This window comes from Pristiophorus japonicus, unplaced genomic scaffold, assembly GCF_044704955.1.
Source record: "Pristiophorus japonicus isolate sPriJap1 unplaced genomic scaffold, sPriJap1.hap1 HAP1_SCAFFOLD_547, whole genome shotgun sequence".
Lineage (NCBI taxonomy): Eukaryota > Metazoa > Chordata > Chondrichthyes > Pristiophoridae > Pristiophorus > Pristiophorus japonicus.
The window spans coordinates 175892-197151 of NW_027254454.1; the positions used below are offsets into that span (position 1 = coordinate 175892).

General features: G+C 50.7%; 1 protein-coding gene across 1 annotated transcript in view; it reads left to right on the forward strand.

The window, feature by feature from the left end:
* LOC139254474 (FYVE, RhoGEF and PH domain-containing protein 4-like) overlaps nt 1-21260 on the forward strand; it is a gene marked incomplete at its 5' end in the record, with an annotated part of 197890 nt that overhangs the window by 174086 nt on the left and 2544 nt on the right. Inside the window, 3 exons of the mRNA XM_070873695.1 lie at nt 6772-6861; nt 20257-20382; nt 20716-20859. Of these exons, the coding sequence (XP_070729796.1) occupies nt 6772-6861; nt 20257-20382; nt 20716-20859 (360 nt within the window). The remainder of the gene's footprint in view (nt 1-6771; nt 6862-20256; nt 20383-20715; nt 20860-21260) is intronic.

A 21260-nucleotide genomic window follows, 5' to 3' on the forward strand; every position in this document is an offset into this window, starting at 1 on the left:
CTATAGGGTCCCAGGACACACTCCCCAAACTATAGGATCCCCGAGACACACTCCCCAAACTATAGGCTCCCCGAGACACACTCTCCAAACTATACGGTCCCAGGACACACTTCCCAAACTATAGGGTCCCCGGGACACACTCCCCAAACTATAGCGTCCCGGGTCACACTCTCCAAACTATAGGGTCCTGGGACAGACTCCCCAAACTGTAGGGTCGCCGAGACACACTCCCGAAACTATAAGGTCCCGGGACACACTCCCCAAACTATAGGGTCCCGGAGACAGTCTCCCCAAACTATAGGGTCCCGGAGACACACTCCCCAAACTATAGGGTCCCCGGGACAAATTCCCCAAACTAGAGGGTCCCGGGACACACTCCCAAAACTATAGGGTCCCGGAGACAGACTTCCCAAACTATAGGGTCCCCGGGACACACTCCCCAAACTATAGGGTCCCGGGGGTCACACTCCCCAAACTATAGGATCCCGGGACACACTCCCCAAACTATAGGGTCCCGGAGACAGACTCCCCAAACTATAGGGTCCCGGGACAAACTCCCCAATCGATAGGGTCCCCGAGACAGACTCCCCAAACTATAGGGTCCCCGCGAGACACTCCACAAACTATAGGTTCCCCGAGAATCACTCCCCAAACTATACGGTCCCAGGACACACTTCCCAAATTATAGGGTCCCTGAGACACACTCCCCAAACTATAGGGTCCCGGGACACACTCCCCAAACGATCGGGTCCCGGGACACACTTCCCAAACTATAGGGTCTCCGAGACAGACACCCCAAACGATAGGGTCCCGGGACACACTCCCCAAACGATAGAATCCCAGGACACACTCCCCAAACTATAGGGTCCCGGAGACACACTCCTCAAATGATAGTGTCCTGGGACACACTCCCCAAACTGTAGGGTCCCAGGACACACTCCCCAAACTATGGGCTCCCCGAGACACACTCGCCAAACTATGCAGTCCCAGGACACACTTCCCAAACTATAGGGTCCCCGGGACACACTCCCCAAACTATAGCGTCCCGGGTCACACTCTCCAAACTATAGGGTCCTGGGACAGACTCCCCAAACTGTAGGGTCACCAAGACACACTCCCAAAACTATAAGGTCCCAGGACACACTCCCCAAACTATAGGATCCCCGAGACACACTCCCCAAACTATAGGCTCCCCGAGACACACTCTCCAAACTATACGGTCCCAGGACACACTTCCCAAACTATAGGGTCCCCGGGACACACTCCCCAAACTATAGGGTCCCCGGGACACACTCTCCAAACTATAGGGTCCTGGGACAGACTCCCCAAACTATAATGTCGCCTAGACACACTCCCCAAACTATAGGGTCCCGAGACACACTGCCCAAACTGTAGGGTCCATGGGGACACACTCTCCAAACTATAGGGTCCCCGAGACACACTCCCCAAACTTTTGGGCCCCCGAGACACACTCCCCAAACTATAGGGTCCCGGGACACACTCCCCAAACTATAGGGTCCAGGGACACACTTCCCAAACTATAGGGTTCCCGAGACACACTCCCCAAACTATAGGGTCCCGAGACACACTCCCCAAACTATACAGTCCCAGGACACACTCCCCAAACTATAGGGTCCCCGAGACGCACTCCCCAAACTATAGGGTCCCCGGGACACACTCCCCAAACTATAGGGTCCCAGGACACACTCTCCAAACTATAGGGTCCCCGAGACAGACTCCCCAAACTATAGGGTCCCGGGACACACTCCCCAAACTATAGGGTCCCCGGGACACATTCCCCAAACTATAGGGTCCCATCACATTCCCCAAACTATAGGGTCCCGGAGACACACTCCTCAAACGATAGGGTCCTGGGACACACTCCCCAAACTATAGGGTCCCAGGACACACTCCCCAAACTATAGGATCCCCGAGACACACTCCCCAAACTATAGGCTCCCCGAGACACACTCTCCAAACTATACGGTCCCAGGACACACTTCCCAAACTATAGGGTCCCCGGGACACACTCCCCAAACTATAGGGTCCCCGGGACACACTCTCCAAACTATAGGGTCCTGGGACAGACTCCCCAAACTATAATGTCGCCTAGACACACTCCCCAAACTATAGGGTCCCGAGACACACTGCCCAAACTGTAGGGTCCATGGGGACACACTCTCCAAACTATAGGGTCCCCGAGACACACTCCCCAAACTTTTGGGCCCCCGAGACACACTCCCCAACCTATAGGGTCCCGGGACACACTCCCCAAACTATAGGGTCCAGGGACACACTTCCCAAACTATAGGGTTCCCGAGACACACTCCCCAAACTATAGGGTCCCGAGACACACTCCCCAAACTATACAGTCCCAGGACACACTCCCCAAACTATAGGGTCCCCGAGACGCACTCCCCAAACTATAGGGTCCCCGGGACACACTCCCCAAACTATAGGGTCCCAGGACACACTCTCCAAACTATAGGGTCCCCGAGACAGACTCCCCAAACTATAGGGTCCCGGGACACACTCCCCAAACTATAGGGTCCCCGGGACACATTCCCCAAACTATAGGGTCCCATCACATTCCCCAAACTATAGGGTCCCGGAGACACACTCCTCAAACGATAGGGTCCTGGGACACACTCCCCAAACTATAGGGTCCCAGGACACACTCCCCAAACTATAGGATCCCCGAGACACACTCCCCAAACTATAGGCTCCCCGAGACACACTCTCCAAACTATACGGTCCCAGGACACACTTCCCAAACTATAGGGTCCCCGGGACACACTCCCCAAACTATAGCGTCCCGGGTCACACTCTCCAAACTATAGGGTCCTGGGACAGACTCCCCAAACTGTAGGGTCGCCGAGACACACTCCCGAAACTATAAGGTCCCGGGACACACTCCCCAAACTATAGGGTCCCAGGACACACTCCCCAAACTATGGGCTCCCCGAGACACACTCGCCAAACTATACAGTCCCAGGACACACTTCCCAAACTATAGCGTCCCGGGTCACACTCTCCAAACTATAGGGTCCTGGGACAGACTCCCCAAACTGTAGGGTCGCCGAGACACACTCCCGAAACTATAAGGTCCCGGGACACACTCCCCAAACTATAGGGTCCCGGAGACAGTCTCCCCAAACTATAGGGTCCCGGAGACACACTCCCCAAACTATAGGGTCCCCGGGACAAATTCCCCAAACTAGAGGGTCCCGGGACACACTCCCAAAACTATAGGGTCCCGGAGACAGACTTCCCAAACTATAGGGTCCCCGGGACACACTCCCCAAACTATAGGGTCCCGGGGGTCACACTCCCCAAACTATAGGATCCCGGGACACACTCCCCAAACTATAGGGTCCCGGAGACAGACTCCCCAAACTATAGGGTCCCGGGACAAACTCCCCAATCGATAGGGTCCCCGAGACAGACTCCCCAAACTATAGGGTCCCCGCGAGACACTCCACAAACTATAGGTTCCCCGAGAATCACTCCCCAAACTATACGGTCCCAGGACACACTTCCCAAATTATAGGGTCCCTGAGACACACTCCCCAAACTATAGGGTCCCGGGACACACTCCCCAAACGATCGGGTCCCGGGACACACTTCCCAAACTATAGGGTCTCCGAGACAGACACCCCAAACGATAGGGTCCCGGGACACACTCCCCAAACGATAGAATCCCAGGACACACTCCCCAAACTATAGGGTCCCGGAGACACACTCCTCAAATGATAGTGTCCTGGGACACACTCCCCAAACTGTAGGGTCCCAGGACACACTCCCCAAACTATGGGCTCCCCGAGACACACTCGCCAAACTATGCAGTCCCAGGACACACTTCCCAAACTATAGGGTCCCCGGGACACACTCCCCAAACTATAGCGTCCCGGGTCACACTCTCCAAACTATAGGGTCCTGGGACAGACTCCCCAAACTGTAGGGTCACCAAGACACACTCCCAAAACTATAAGGTCCCGGGACACACTCCCCAAACTTTCGAGTCCCGGAGACAGTCTCCCCAAACTATAGGGTCCCGGAGACACACTCCCCAAACTATAGGGTCCCGGAGACAGACTCCCCAAACTATAGGTTCCCCGGGATACACTCCCCAAACTATATGGTCCTGGGACAGACTCCCCAAACTATAGGGTCCCGGATACAGAGTCCCCAAACTATAGGGTCCCCGGGACAAATTCCCCAAACTAGAGGGTCCCGGGACACACTCCCAAAACTATAGAGTCCCGGAGACAGACTTCCCAAACTATAGGGTCCCCGGGACACACTCCCCAAACTATAGGGTCCCGGGGGACACACTCCCCAAACTATAGGATCCCGGGACACACTCCCCAAACTATAGGGTCCCAGAGACAGACTCCCCAAACTGTAGGGTCCCGGGACAAACTCCCCAAACTATAGGGTCCCCGAGACAGACTCCCCAAACTATAGGGTACCCGCGAGACACTCCCCAAACTATAGGTTCCCCGAGAAACACTCCCCAAACTATCCGGTCCCAGGACACACTTCACAAATTATAGGGTCCCTGAGATACACTCCCCAAACTATAGGGTCCCGGGACACACTCCCCAAACTATAGGGTCCCGGGACACACTTCCCAAACTATAGGGTCTCCGAGACAGACTCCTAAACAATTGGGTCCCCGAGACACACTCCCCAAACTATAGGGTCACAGAGACACATTCCCCAAACTATTGGGTCCAGGGATACACTCCCCAAACTATAGGGTCCAGGGACACACTCCCCAAACTATAGGGTCCCCGAGACACACTCCCCAAACTATAGGGTCCCAGGACACACTCCCCAAAGTATAGGGTCCCCGTGACACACTCCCCAAACTATAGGGTCCCCGGGACACACTCCCCAAACTATAGGGTCCCGGGACACACTCCCCAAATTATACGGTCCCCGAGACAGACTCCCCAAACTATAGGGTCCCGTGACACTCTCCCCAAACTATAGGGTCCCAGGACACACTCCCCAAACTATAGGGTCCCAGGACACACTCCTCAAACGATAGGGTCCTGGGACATACTCCCCAAACTATAGTGTCCCAGGACACACTCCCCAAACTATAGGATCCCCGAGACACATTCCCCAAAATATAGGCTCCCCAAGACACACTCCCCAAACTATAGGGTCCAGTGATACACTCCCCAAACTATAGGGTCCAGGGATACACTCCCCAAACTATAGGGTCCCCGAGACACACTTCCCAAACTATAGGGTCCTGGGATACACTCCCCAAACTATAGAGTCCCCGGGACACACTCCCCAAACTATAGTGTCCAGGGACACACTCCCCAAACTATAGCGTCCCCGAGACACACTCCCCAAACTATAGGGTCCAGCGACACACTCCACAAACTATAGGGTCCCCGAGACACACTTCCCAAACTATACGGTCCCAGGACACACTCCCCAAACTATAGGGTCCCGAGACACACTCCCCAAACTATACGGTCCCAGGACACACTCACCAAACTATAGGGTCCCGAGACACACTCCCCAAACTATAAGGTCCCCGGGACACACTCCCCAAACTATAGGGTCCCCGGGACACACTCCCCAAACTATAGGCTCTCCGAGACACACTCCCCAAACTATCCGGTCCCAGGACACACTTCCCAAACTATAGGGTCCACGGGACACACTCCCCAAACTATAGGGTCCCCGGGACACACTCTCCAAACTATAGGGTCCTGGGACAGACTCCCCAAACTATAATGTCGCCTAGACACACTCCCCAAACTATAGGGTCCCGAGACACACTGCCCAAACTGTAGGGTCCATGGGGACACACTCTCCAAACTATAGGGTCCCCGAGACACACTCCCCAAACTTTTGGGCCCCCGAGACACACTCCCCAAACTATAGGGTCCCGGGACACACTCCCCAAACTATAGGGTCCAGGGACACACTCCCCAAACTATACAGTCCCAGGACACACTCCCCAAACTATAGGGTCCCCGAGACGCACTCCCCAAACTATAGGGTCCCCGGGACACACTCCCCAAACTATAGGGTCCCAGGACACACTCTCCAAACTATAGGGTCCCCGAGACAGACTCCCCAAACTATAGGGTCCCGGGACACACTCCCCAAACTATAGGGTCCCCGGGACACATTCCCCAAACTATAGGGTCCCATCACATTCCCCAAACTATAGGGTCCCGGAGACACACTCCTCAAACGATAGGGTCCTGGGACACACTCCCCAAACTATAGGGTCCCAGGACACACTCCCCAAACTATAGGATCCCCGAGACACACTCCCCAAACTATAGGCTCCCCGAGACACACTCTCCAAACTATACGGTCCCAGGACACACTTCCCAAACTATAGGGTCCCCGGGACACACTCCCCAAACTATAGGGTCCCGGGTCACACTCTCCAAACTATAGGGTCCCGAGACACACTCCCCAAACTATACGGTCCCAGGACACACTCCCCAAACTATAGGGTCCCGGGACACACTTCCCAAACTATAGGGTCCCCGAGACACACTCCCCAAACTATAGGGTCCCGGGACACACTCCCCAAACTATAGGGTCCCGGGACACACGCCCCCAACTATAGGGTCCATGGGGACACACTCCCCAAACTATCGGGTACCAGGACACACTCCCCAAACTATTGGGTCCCCGAGACACACTCCCCAAACTATAGGGTCCCGGTGGCGGGGGGACACTGTTTCCCAATCACTGATTCCGGTCGCTGTTTCTCACCAACAGGCTATTCAGGACACCGTCGACCTCCACAAATCGAAAGTGGAGAGCTTCAGGTGTGCTGCTGTCAGTTCCAGTCCCCAGTTTCATGAACAGGTCAGTAACAGTAGTATCGCCTTACAGCACCGGTGTCGTCTGATTGGTGATCCTGCCCAGGACCAGTCAATTGGCATTGGGGGGAACGTCAAATGTCAGCTGGATAAAGGATGTTGGCGATGGGGATGGATGCTCTCCAGTAAAGCACGGGGTTAGTTACAGAATAAATAAAGCTCCCTCTACACTGTCCCATCAAACACTCCCAAGAAATGTACAGCACGGGGTTAGATACAGAGTAAAGCTCCGTCTACACTGTCCCATCAAACACTCCCAGGGCAGGTACAGCACGGGGTTAGATACAGAGTAAAGCTCCGTCTACACTGTCCCATCAAACACTCCCAGGACAGGTACAGCACAGGGTTAGATACAGAGTAAAGCGCCCTCTACACTGTCCTATCAAACACTCCCAGGGCAGGTACAGCAAGGGGTTAGATACAGAGTAAAGCTTGCTCTACACTGTCCCATCATCACTCCCAGGGCAGGTACAGCATGGGTTAGATACAGAGTAAAGCTCCCTCTACACTGTCCCATCAAACACTCTCAGGGCAGGTACAACACGGGGTTAGATACAGAGTAAAGCTCCCTCTGCACTGTAATATATCGCTCCACCTCGTGCACAACTGCTCTGCCGAGTGGACTACTGTGGTAATGCAGCCACTGCTGTTAAGACAATAAAGGGTCAGGTCACCTGACAAGTTCCTGTGTTAAGAGCCATCTTGTAAGTGTGTGTTTGTGATGTCATAGAGAAGATATCACGTTGGCTATGAAGGATCGGAGATTTTATTGGTGGATGATTCTAGACAAACAACAGAGCGACTTTGAGAGGTCCTTTGTGTTGCAGAACAGTTAAAAATCCAAGGTAAATTACGTACACTTCGCTGAACTAAAGATTCTAGGTGGCCACTCCTATGGGAATATTAGGGCACTTGGGTGAATTCCATCGTGACCGAGAGACTTTCGGAGCTTATGTGGAGTGGCTAGAAATGTTTTTCACTGCAAATAGTATCATCTAAGTCCCCGATGATGATAAACAATAACCGGGTGGCATTAGAAAAAAACCAAGCTATTTTCCTGACTGAAGCAGACCTCGAGGTGTATGAAACCCTGAACAATTGGCTTGTTCCCGCCAAGTCAAAGAGCACGCCACTGACGGAGATTCTAACCAAGTTAGAACAGCACTACAGTCCTGAGCCCCTGGAAATTGCCGAAAGTTATTGTTTTGGAATACGAGATCAATTAACCGATGAAAGTATCAGTGAGTACATTGTAGCTTTATAAAAGCTATCCAATCACTGTCATTTCAGAAACTTTCAGGACCGAGGATTGCGTGACCGCTGTTGTGGGATGAAAAATGAAGCAATCAGAAGAATGTTGTTGACAACCCCTAACTTGACTTTTGATTTAGTTTGTCAGACAGCTGTGTCGATGGATATGGCCAACCAATACTCCCGGGAATTTCGTGCTATTTCCAGTTGTCAGACAACCAAGGTGAATCGCCTGCAAGTTAAAAGTAAAAGGCAGTTGGGTCCCAAGGCCTCAGCAGCTGGCCACGGTAACAGTGAATTGAAGTCATGCTATCGGTGTCTGGGACAACACATTGCTCAAAGTTGTCCGTATGTGAAGGCAGAGTGTTTCTTCTGCAGGAAAACCAGGCACCTTGCGAAGGCATGCCGACTGAAGGGTAAACTAACTTTGAATGCTACAAGTAGAAATCCCCAGAGAGTACATAGCATGAAGAAAAGCAACGGGTCGAGGAGATACACATCATCAGCTAGCACGAGGGTATCTAACAACAACTCACAATTGTCATCCAAGTAGATGTTGCAGAAATCAAGATACCCGTGGAAATCGACACTGTGAGTGTAGTATGGGAATCGCTATATCTCGACAAGTTGAGTGATTTTCCATTGGAGAAATCCAAGATAGAGCTGCGAGGCTACTCGGGAGAAAATTCCTGTGGTAGGTCATATCACCGTATCGGTGAAATACAAGGATCAGTTTCAGAGTTTGCCTCTATTAGTAATGGCAGGAGACAAGCCTGCCTTACTAGGTAGAAATTGGCTGGGATCATTGAAGCTGGATTTGAATTAGATTTTTCGTGTTTTAATGAGATTTGCATCAAAGGATGATGTCATCTAGAAGTATCTGAAGATGTTCTGTGAAACGGGCAGTCCGATCCAAGGCTTCAAGGTGAGTGTCAGGGTACAGAAGGACGCTAGACCAGTTTACCACAAGCTACGTTCTGTACCATATGCACTCAAGGAGAAAGTTGAGCAAGAACTCAAAAGGCTAGAGACTGAGAACATTATCTCTAAGATAGTTCCATGTAATTGGGCTGCACCCATTGTTGTACCCAAGTCCGATGGTGAGGTAAGGTTGTGTGGCGATTATAAAGTAACCGTAAACCAGGTTCGAGAGGGTAATCTCCACAATACATTGCCAAATGTAGAAGATTTATTCACAACGTTGACAGGTGGCCAGATCTTCTCAAAGTTAGATCTCACAAATGCCTACTTACAGCTTGAACTAGATGAGGAGTCCAAGTCTTGCTTGACTATAAATACTCATCTAGGCCTATATCAATTTAATAGGCTACCATTTGGAATGTCTTTCACCCCTGCCATATTCCAAGGGGTGATGAACCAGATTCTGCAAGGTATTGAAGGGTAGTATGTTATTTAGATGATATACTCATTTCGGCACCGAACAAGCAAATCCATAATAAAATTGAATGAAGTCCTCAAACGGCTAAAGAAGCACAGAGTACGAGTGACTGCTCACAAGTGTGAGTTATTTCAAAGCTCAGTGGACTACTTAGGGCGCAGAGTAGACAAAGATGGTTTACATCCAACCAAGGTGTCATGTATGTACATGCTGTTTGTAGCCACCAGATGGCGTCATTGTTGGAGGCCACTGAGCAGCACGCACATGGTGCTGCTCAGGTATAAAAGGTCAGCCATTTCGTGAGTCAGGCACTTTGGGCCTAAATAAAGCAGAGCTAAGGTTGTACCTTGCTTAGTTAAACAATACTCAGTTTGTACCTTTATGGCATACATAACATTTGGTGACAAGAATACAAGAACCTTTGTTTGCAAAATGAGCACGATTGTATTTTTAGAGCGATTTGTGGAGGGAGAAGATTGGGCAGATTTCATGAGCCATTTGAACCAGTACTTCGTGGCCAACAAAATGAAGGGGGTCGACGATGCAGATTGGCGCCGGACCGTGTTCTTCACTGTGTGTGGTTCAAAGATCTACAGTCTGATAAAGAATCTACTCATGCCAAGTGATCCAACAGACAAAACGTACGAGGAGTTGTGTACATTGGTACGGGAGCACCTCAAGCCAGACGACGGCATCATCATCTCGAGATACAGGTTTTATACACACGTTCGATCGGAGGGCCAGAGCGTGGCTGAATTCGCTGCCGACCTGAGACGTCTAGCGGGACCGTACAAGTTCGGGACGGTGTTGGCAGACATGCTGCGGGACTTCTTTGTTATCGGTATCAACCACGAGGTGATCCTGCGCAAACTTCTGGTGGTGGAGGAGTTGGATTAAAAAAAGGCCATCCAGATCGCTCAATCATGTATGACGACGGACAGGAGTTTAAAGCAAATATCGATGAAGAACTGAACCACGGCAAGTACTGTAAATGCGATTGATTCGGTGTTCGGCAGAGCGGCACATAGCAGGGCCAATCTGGCTGTGATCGCGAAACCTGTGGCTGCCCAAAGTCCACCAGTGGGAATGTATCTGATTTCTCCGTGTTGGCGTTGTGGGGGAAATCATCAGTACCAGCAGTGCCGATTTAAGCAATATAGTTGCAAAGGTTGTCTGAGTGGGGCATCTCCAGCGCAAGTGTCCGAAGATGAGCAAGCGTGCTGTGACACATCACGTGGAGGATGAGAGTCAGACTAGCGCGGATCTGGATATAACCAAGAGTAAACCAATTTTGATTAACGTGAAGTTTAACGGGATACCGGTATCGATGGAACTGGACACAGGGGCGAGTCAATCGATCATGAATGAGAGGGCATTTAATAAGCTGTGGGATACTAAGACTGTGAGGCCCAGGCTGAGCCCTGTTAATGCCAAGCTGTGCACGTATACCAAAGAACTGATAAAGGTGATTGGCAGTGCACAAATTAATGTGTCGTATAACGGTGCGGTTCACGAGTTACCGCTGTGGATTGTTCCAGGAGCTGGTTGGAGAAAATCAGATGTGACTGGAATGACATAAAGGCATTGTCGTCGGAGGAAGATACATGTGCCCAAGTATTGAGCAAGTTCCCCTTGCTGTTCGAACCGGATATCAGCAACTTCACGGGAGTCAAGGTGCAGGTCCACATGGACTCAGATGCAAGACCCATCCATCATAAAGCTCGGGCAGTGCCGTATTATGATGAGGGAGAAGGTCGAAATTGAACTGGACAGACTCCAGCGTGAAGGGATCATATCACCGGTCGAATTTAATGAATAGGCCAGCCCCATTGGTCCTATGCTGAAAAGTGATGGCACAGTCAAAATTTGTGGAGACTGCAAGGCTATGATCAACAGGGTTTCGAAATAAGATCAGTACCCGTTACCGAAGGCGGATGACTTGTTTGCAACGCTAGCCAGAGAGAAGTCGTTCACAAAACTGGACTTGACGTCGGCCTTTATGACGTAGGAGTTGGTTGGGACATCAAAGAGACTTACGTGCATTAACATGCACAAAGGACTGTTTATTTACCACAGGTGCCCATTTGGAATTCGCGCGGCTGCAGCAATATTCCAGAGGAATATGGAAAGTCTACTGAAGTCCGTTCGCAGAACCGTCGTGTTCCAAGATGACATCCTGATCACCGGTCGTGACTCCAAGGAACATCTGAACAACCTGGAAGAGGTTCTACTGCATTTGGACAGAGTGGGACTCAGACTTAAACGCTCGAAGTGCGTCTTCATGGCACCGGAGGTCGAATTCCTCGGGAGGAAAATCACCACTGATGGCATCAGACCTACTGACGTGAAAACCAAAGCCATCAAGAATGCACCCAAGCTGCAGAACATGACGGAGGTGCATTCGTTCCTGGGTCTACTCAACGACTTTGGAAACTTCCTACCTAAATTGAGCACCTTACTTGAACCACTGCACATGCTATTGAGAAAAGGCAACAACTGGGTGTGGGGCGCATTGCAAGACAGAGCTTTCGAGAAAGCCACCAATCTGCTTTGCTCGAACAAGCTGCTGGTACATTATGACCCATGTAAACGTTTAGTTCTGGCCTGTGACGAATTGTTACATGGAATTGGTTGCGTGTTACGACAAGCCAATGAGTTGGGGAAACTTCAATCTGTCGCGTATGCATTCAAAAGTTTGTCTAAAGCAGAAAGAGTCTACAGTATGATGGAAAAAGAAGCTTTAGCGTGTGTGTACGGTGTTAAAAAGATGCATCAATACCTGTTCGGTCTGAGGTTCGAATTACTGACCGATCACAAGCCGCTCATTTCGTTGTTTTCCGAGAACAAAGGTATCAATACCAATGCTTCATCCCGCATCCAAAGGTGGGCGCTGACATTATCTGCCTATGATTATGTCATTCGCCACAGACCTGGCACAGAGAATTGTGCCAAGGCTTTGAGCCGGTTGCCGTTTCCCACACTGGAGGTGGAAACACCACAACCGGCAAATTTAATGTTAATCATGGATGCTTTTGAGAGTGAAGGTACCCCTGTCACGGCTCAACAAGTTAAGACCTGGACCAACCAGGACACGATATTATCGGTGGTAAAGGGTTGCATCCTCATAGGGGATTGGTCTGCCATACCTAAGCAAATGTGCGAGGAGGCCAAACCGTACATTTGTCGCAAGGACGAACTGTCTAATCAAGCAGATTGCATATTATGGGGAAATCGTGTTGTAATGCCTAAGAAAGGGAGAGAGAAGTTTGTGCGTGAGTTACACAGCACACATCCTGGTATAGTAATGATGAAGGCCATCGCCAGGTCCCACGTATGGGGCTAGGAATTGATTCTGAGCTGAAAGCATGCGTCCATCAGTGCAACACCTGCATGCAGCTCAGCAAAGCACCAGTGGAATCGCCGCTGAGTCTGTGGTCATGGCCATCCAAACCTTGGTCCAGGATCCATGTAGATTTTGCAGGTCCCTTCCTGGGCAAGATGTTTTTAGTGGTGGTGGATACTTACTCGAAGTGGAGTGAATGCATAATCATGCCATCCAGTACATCCACGGCAACCATAGAGAATCTCAATGTCATGTTCGCGACACATGGTCTGCCTGACATAGTCGTGAGCGACAATAGGTCATGCTTCACCAGTCAGGAGTTTCAGGAGTTTGTAAAACTTAACGGCATAAAACATGTAAGGTCAGCACCGTTCAAGCCTACGTCCAACGGGCAAGCTGAACGTGCAGTATAAATTATCAAGCAACGCATGAGGAGAGTAACCCAAGGGTCACTGCAGACCCGCTTGTCTTGCATACTGCTGAGTTACAGGACAAGATCCCACACACTCACAGTGGTCTCGCCTGCTGAACTCATGATGAAAAGAGGTCTGAAGACCAGGTTATCTCTTGTGAACCTGGATTTAAGTAATCATGTTGAATACAGAAGACACAGTCAACAAGGGTACCATGATCGCGCAACTGTGTCACGCAAGATTTTGGTGAATGATCCTGTATATGTGTTGAATTATGGTCAGGGTCCCAAATGGATCGCTGGTACGGTCATGGCCAAGGAGGGCAACAGAGTATTTGTTATTAAGCTCAAGAATGGGAAAACTTGCAGGAAACACATGTGTCATGTATCTTACATTATTATATATAACTGTATCCTAACATGCTATACATGACTGTAATAAGATATGACCTGTAACCACCAGCATACCTTACCACCAGGGGTGCACTTGCAAGAGACAGGTATATAAGGACAGGTCTCAGGCAAGTGCAGCATTCCAGAGCTGTGAAATAAAGGTGCAGGTCCAGAGTGACCTTGACTTCACTACATGCCTCGTGTGAATCTGTACTGAGGGGACCGTACTTTACAGTGGCGAGTGGTTACGGGATTACAGAATCCACAGAATGGTGAACAACGGATCAGATGAAAAGTACAATGCGGGAGACAATTGGGAGGACTTCATAGAAAGGCTCCAGCAAAGCTTTGTAACCAAAGACTGGTTAGGCGACGATAAGGCAGACAAGAGAAGAGCCCATCTCTTGACCAGCTGTGGCTCGAAAACATACGCTTTAATGAAGGATCTGTTGGCACCCGAGAAACCAGCAAGCAAGTCGTTTGAAGAATTGAGCACACTGGTAAGAGACCACCTGAAGCCAGCGAGCAGCCTACACATGGCCTACAGGTTCTACAACTACAGACACAGTGTGGGCCAGAGCATACCCGACTTCGTGGCGGAACTTCGGAGGTTGGCTAGTTTATGTGAGTTCTCCGATGAACTGAGGAGAGAAATGCTGAGAGACTTTTTCATTGAAGGAATAGGACACGCAGGCATATTCCGAAAGCTCATAGAGACCAAGAACCTGACCTTAGAGGCAGTAGCACTGGTTGCACAGACATTCTTGGTAGGGGAAGAAGAAACGAGGTTGATTTACAATGCAGGTACGACAACTAACGAAATATCGGAAGAAGTTGTTCACAGCACTAAACAAGCTGCTACCCCCACACACAGACAAAACCGGGAGAACAGGCTCTCGACAGCAGGCAGAAGCCATCAAGGGCCACAGGAACGGCCGTTCACACCTCATCAACCCACAATGCGAGCAATCAACTACAAACTGAGAGAAGCTCAAGAGAGATCAGCCAGACGCAGCTCATTCTTTGGGATCTCTTTGAACAATGGAACAAAGTGCTGGAGGTGTGGGGGTGGGCACTTGTCAAGGAGATGTCGATTTCAGCAGGCTGTTTGCAGAAATTGTGAATATACAAGGCATTTGGCCCGCATGTGCAAAAAAACGGCAGCTCGGCTGGTATACGAATCAGATAGGTCGGAAAGCGGACCAGAAGATGGTGGGGACAGTACCTGGGACACCGATGTACAGCGGGCCAACACGATCAATGGCCGCTGCTCCTACAACAGGACGCTTCCTATAATGATGAGGGTCCTACTCAATGGGATATCTGTCAACATCGAGCTGGATACGGGAGCAAGTCAATCTCTCATGGGTGCTCAACAATTTGAACAACTGTGGCCGCATAAAAGAGACAGACCAAAACTCACAAGGGTCGACACCAAACTAAGGACCTATACCAAAGAAATTGTACCAGTCCTCGGCAGCGCCATGCTCTCTGTCACACACAAAGGGACAGTGAACCGACTTCCCCTGTGGATTGTCCCCGGAGACCCCTCAGCACTGCTGGGAAGAAGCTGGCTGGCAAAACTAAACTGGAAATGGGATGATGTCCATGCCATGTCATTAGAGGAACGGACCTCCTGCTCAACAGTTATAAAGCGATTTGAACATCTCTTTCAGCCAGGTATGGGCACTTTCAAAGGGGCCAAAGTCAAAATCTACATCACACAGGATGCTAGACCGGTCCATCACAAGGCCAGAGCTGTATCCTATGTGATGAGGGAAAAGATTGAACATGAACTAGACAGGCTTCTGCGGGAAGGCATTATATCACCTGTGGAATTTAGCGACTGGGCAAGTCCCATCGTCCCAGTCATGAAGCCTGATGGATCCGTACGAATCTGTGGGGACTACAAATCTACCATAAACAGAGTCTCCCTACAGGACCAGTACCCGCTGCCCAGAGTGGAGGACTTATTTGCCACATTGGCTGGAGGTAAACTTTTCTCAAAATTAGACCTCACGTCTGCGTATATGACGCAAGAATTGACCGAGGAATCCAAGCTACTCACCACCATCAACACACATCGAGGCCTTTTCATGTACAATCGATGCCCATTCGGCATCAGGTCAGCAGCTGTCATATTCCAGCGCAACATGGAGAGTCTGCTCAAGTCCATCCCGGGGACGGTTGTATTTCAAGACGACATACTTATCACGGGCAGGGACACCGACTCCCATCTCCGTAATTTGAAGGAAGTACTAAAGCGGTTGGATCGGGTAGGCCTACGAGTCAAGAAATCCAAGTGCCTGTTTCTCGCACCCGAGGTTGAATTTTTGGGCAGAAGGATTGCCGCTGATGGAATCTGCCGAACAGAGTCCAAAACAGAAGCAATTCGCCTGGTACCCAGGCCCCGGAATGTCTCAGAACTGCGCGCCTTTCTCGGGCTACTCAATTACTTTGGGAACTTTATGCAGAACTTAAGCACGCTGCTGGAGCCTCTCCACGTGCTACTCAGGAAGGGGTGCGATTGATTTTGGGGGGACGCCCAAGAACGCACCTTCAATAAGGCACGCAACCTTCTGTGTTCCAACAGTGTTTTGACTTTCTTTGACCCAGGTAAAAAGCTAGTTCTCACATGCGATGCGTCATCGTATGGGGTCGGGTGCGTTTTGCAACATGTCAATAGTGCGGGCAAATTACAACCCATAGCTTATGCCTCCAGGTCACTTTCGCGGGCGGAGCGCGGGTACAGAATGGTAGAGAAGGAGGTGCTCGCGTGCGTGTACGGTGTCAAAAACATGCACCAATACCTTTTCGGGGCCAAGTTCGTATTAGAAACCGACCACAAGCCCCTCACGTCCCTCCTATCCGAGAGCAAGGCAATAAACGCCAACATCTCGGCGCGAATTCAACGGTGGGCACTCATGCTGGAGTCCTACGACTATACCATAAGGCACGGACCAGGCACAGACAACTGTGCCGATGCGCTCAGCAGGCTACCCCTGGCGACCACGGAAGGGTCTGACGAACAGTCATGGCAATCAATGCCTTTGAGTCCACAGGTTCGCCCATGACGGCTCGCCAAATCAGAGCCTCGACGGCCAGCGACCCAACGTTATCCTTCGTAAAAAGATGTGTCCTAACCGGTGACTGGGCAGAGGCTCGCGATGCCTGCCCCAAGGAATTAAAACCCTTTCACAGGCGCATGCATGAGCTATCACTACAAGCAGACTGCCCGATGTGGGGCAGCGGAGTAGTCATGCCTCTGCGAGGCAGAGGGGCATTTATCCGGGAGCTCCACCGCGGGCACCCGGGGATCGTTCTAATGAAGGCCATAGCCAGATCCCACGTCTGGTGGCCTGGTATTGACGCGGACTTGGAGCTCTGTGTCCGAAGGTGCACCATTTGTGCCCAACTCAGCAATGCCCCCAGCGAGGCTCCACTGAGCCCCTGGCCCTGGCCTACCAAACCGTGGTCGCGAGTGCACGTAGACTATGCAGGCCCATTCATGGGCAAAATGTTCCTCGTAGTTGTAGATGCATTTTCAAAGTGGATCGAGTGCACCATTTTAACCTCCACCACTGTGGAGAGCCTCGCAACCATGTTTGCAACGCACGGAATCCCTGACATATTGGTCAGTGACAATGGTCCGTGCTTCACCAGCGCAGAATTCCAAGACTTTATAATTGACCACGGCATAAATCACGTCAAGACGGCACCGTTCAAGCCGGCCTCCAACGGCCAGGCGGAGAGAGCAGTGCAAATCATTAAACAAGGCATGCTTAAAATCCAAGGTCCCACGCTGCAGGGTCGCCTGTCGCGACTGCTGCTGGAATACAGATCTCGACTGCACTCACTGACTGGGATCCCCCTCACGCAAATGTTGATGAAAAGGACTTTAAAAACAAGGCTCTCATTAATCCTCCCAGACATGCACAAAATCGTTGAGGCAAAGCGCCGTAAGCTGACTGAGTACCATGACAGAAATTTGAGGGGGAGATGGAATGAGATAGGGGACAAAGTGTTTGTACTAAACTATGGCAGTGACAGTAACGGGCAAGGAAGGAAACAGGCTACTGGTAGTACAAATGGACAATGGCAAAACCTGCCTGAGGCATGTAGGCCAAGTCAAAAGCAGATTTACCAACAACACTGCGGAACCAGAGGCAGACTACAACGTGGAACTCGCACCACACCTGGTGGACAGACAGAGGGAACAACCTGAGGAAAGAGCAATCCCAACAGACAGCCCAGGCGAGTTAACAACAATCACACCAATCGAAACAGACAGCCCAGGCGAGATGCCAGCAACCACACCCAAAGAAAAACAGACACCAAGACAAACAACTGAACCACAACTCAGACGCTCCACGCGAGAGCATAGACCACCTGAGAGACTGAACCTATAAAGACAATAAGACCTTGGGGGAGGGTGATGTCATGTATCTTACATTATTATATATAACTGTATCCTAACATGCTATACATGACTGTAATAAGATATGACCTGTAACCACCAGCATACCTTACCACCAGGGGTGCACTTGCAAGAGACAGGTATATAAGGACAGGTCTCAGGCAAGTGCAGCATTCCAGAGCTGTGAAATAAAGGTGCAGGTTCAGAGTGACCTTGACTTCACTACATGCCTCATGTGAATCTGTACTGCGGGGACAGGACTTTACAACATGGATCAAACAAAGCTGAGGCACACAAACGAGCCAGAGCAGTCGGACGAAGAAACCGTCGACGACCAACCAACCTACCAGCAGCCTTCAGTGGACTCGAGGGTCATCAGTGAACCCGGAATTTCCATCACGGACTTGTTCAATAAAAATAGACTTGCAATTCCTGACATGGCCACTGCCACCCCCAACAAGTCAGCCATCCAGCCACCAGCCACCAGAGACTCTGTACATTCACCCAAGGCCGGAATCGAACTGAGACGGTCAACCCGGTAGTATAAAGCACCGGACCATCTCAACCTGTGAAAGACTGTGATAAGATCTCAGAGGAGGGTATTGTCATGTATGTACATGCTGTTTGTAGCCACCAGATGGTGTCATTGTTAGAGACCACATGGTGCTGCTCTGGTATAAAAGGCCAGCCATTTTGTGAGTCAGGCACTTTGGGCCGTAATAAAGCAGAGCCAAGGTTGTACCTTGCTTAGTTAAACTGTACTCAGTTTGTAACTTTATTGTATACAAAACATAAGGGAAAGCTGGATGCAGTTAGAAATGCACCCACTCCCAAGAATGTCACTGAACTTCGATCAGTTTTGGGTCTTTTGAACTATTATGGGAAGTTCCTGCCAAATTTGGCTACAGTATTATATCCACTGAGTGAACTATTGAAAAACAGCTCCATTGAAAGTGGTCAGAAGAATGCGACACAGCATTCAATGTGTACCAACTGGCTTTTACAGAGAGCACCATGTTAGGATTCACGATGACGTATCTAAGGAGGTCAAGCTAGCATGTGATGCCTCTCCGTATGGAGTTGGGGCAGTGATTGCTCATGTACTACATAGTGGTGAGGAGAGACCAATTGCTTTTGCTTCGCGCACTCTCAGTGCCAGTGAGCGGAATTATGGACAGATCGAAAGAGAAGCACTGGCATTAATTTTTGGGGTCAAGAAGTTCCACAGACAAGTTCCACAAGTCAGAATTTAAGTCTGAGTCAGAGTCAGGCAGACAAACAATCGGAAGTTGTAGAGAGTTGAAATGTGGATCAAGGGTTCCTCTTGAAGGTAAACACTCCTCAGGATCAGCCTCGAGTGAGTCTAAGTTCGACACCATGTTTGGAAGGTTCTGTTTGAGAGCGAAGGAATCCTCTTCGAAACAAAAAACAATGGTTAAGTTTGATTTGTAAATATGGCAAAATAAGTCCATATCTCTTGTTATGTGTAACCATGCAAGTTATGTATGATTATTTTGATACACTTCTCCCTCCTTAATGAAGAAGTAATTATAATATAAAGCTCCACCTAGTAGACTACTGCGGTAATTCAGCCACTGCTGTTAATACAATAAAGGGTCAGGTCAGCTGACAAGTTCCTGTGTAAGTATGTGTTTGTGATGTCGTTAAGAATATGCAACATTCACTGTCCCATCAAACACTCCCAGTGCAGGTACAGCATAGGGTTAGATACACAGTAAAGCTCCCTCTACACTGTCCCATCAAACACTCTCAGGGCAGGTACAGCACGGGTTAGATACAGAGTAAAGCTCCCTCTACACTGTCCCATCAAACACACCCAGGGCAGGTACCGCACGGGGTTAGATACAGAGTAAAGCTCCCTCTACGCTGTCCCTCAAACACTCCCAGGGAAGGTACAGCACGGGGTTAGATACAGAGTAAAGCTCCCTCGACACTGTCCCATCAAACATTCCCAGGGCAGGTATAGCACAGGGTTAGATACAGAGTAAAGCTCCCTCTATACTGTCCCATCAAACACTCCCAGGTCAGGTACAGCACGGGTTAGATACAGAGTAAAGCTCCCTCTACACTGTCTGTGAGCTGCGAGTCTCCCTGTAATCCTGTCTCCTCGTGCTGCTGATCTTTTGATGTTTGTGATTCTCACAGGTGGGGGTGTTGGGGAGACGAGCCCCTCACTGGATTCGGGACAGTCACGTCACCATGTGCATGTGCTGCAGAGAGGCTTTCAACCCCATCACCAGACGGAGGCACCACTGCCGGGCCTGTGGTTATGTGAGTGGGGGAGGGGGAGTGGGTGTGGGGGGAGGAGTGGGTGTAGGGGGGAGGGTGTGGGTGTGGGAGGGGGGAGTGGGGGGGAGTCGAGTGGGAATGGGTGGTGGGGGAGCGTGGGTTTGGGGGGGGTAGTGGGTGTGAGAGGGTAGTGAAAGGGTGTGGGGGGAGGGGGAGAGTGTGGGTGGAGGGGGAGGGGGAGGGTGTGGGTGTAGGGGGAGTGTGTGGGTGGAGGGGGAGGGAGTGGGGGAGGATGTGGGGGAGAGGGAGTGGGGGAGGGGAGGGGGAGTGTGTGGGAGGGCTGTGTCTGACCCTCTCTCTCTCTCTCTGGGACAGGTGGTTTGTGGGAAATGCTCGGATTACAAAGCGAAGCTTCACTATGACGAGGACAGACTGAATCGCGTGTGTCGGGACTGTCACAATGAGCTGAATGGAGAGGCCGGCTGTGAGGAGAAGGAGAGGAAGCGTGGGATCCTGGAGGTAATGTGAACAGGAGGAGGCCATTCAGCCCACGAGCTTGCGCTAGCATTCTATTACATCCTGCCGATAATTGCTCAACACTTTCACTCGATAGCCTCACCCAACAAACATCGGTCGCAGGGGTGAGGGAAGCCTGCGTGGGGAGAGGGGGGTGTGTGAGGCGGAATGTGTGAGGGTTTGAAGTGGGTTGTGAAGGGGTGTGTGAGAGAGGGGTGTGTGTGAATGGTGGGGTGAGTGGAGGGTGAGGGGTGTGTGAGGGGGGTGAGTGTTGTCTGAGGGGGGGTGCGAGTGAGGGGGGTGAGTGGTGTGTGAGAGGTGTGTGTGAGGGGGAGGGTAAGGGGTGTGTGTGAGGGGGGTTGTGAGGAGGAGGGGTGAGTGTTGTGTGAGGTGGGAGTGTGACG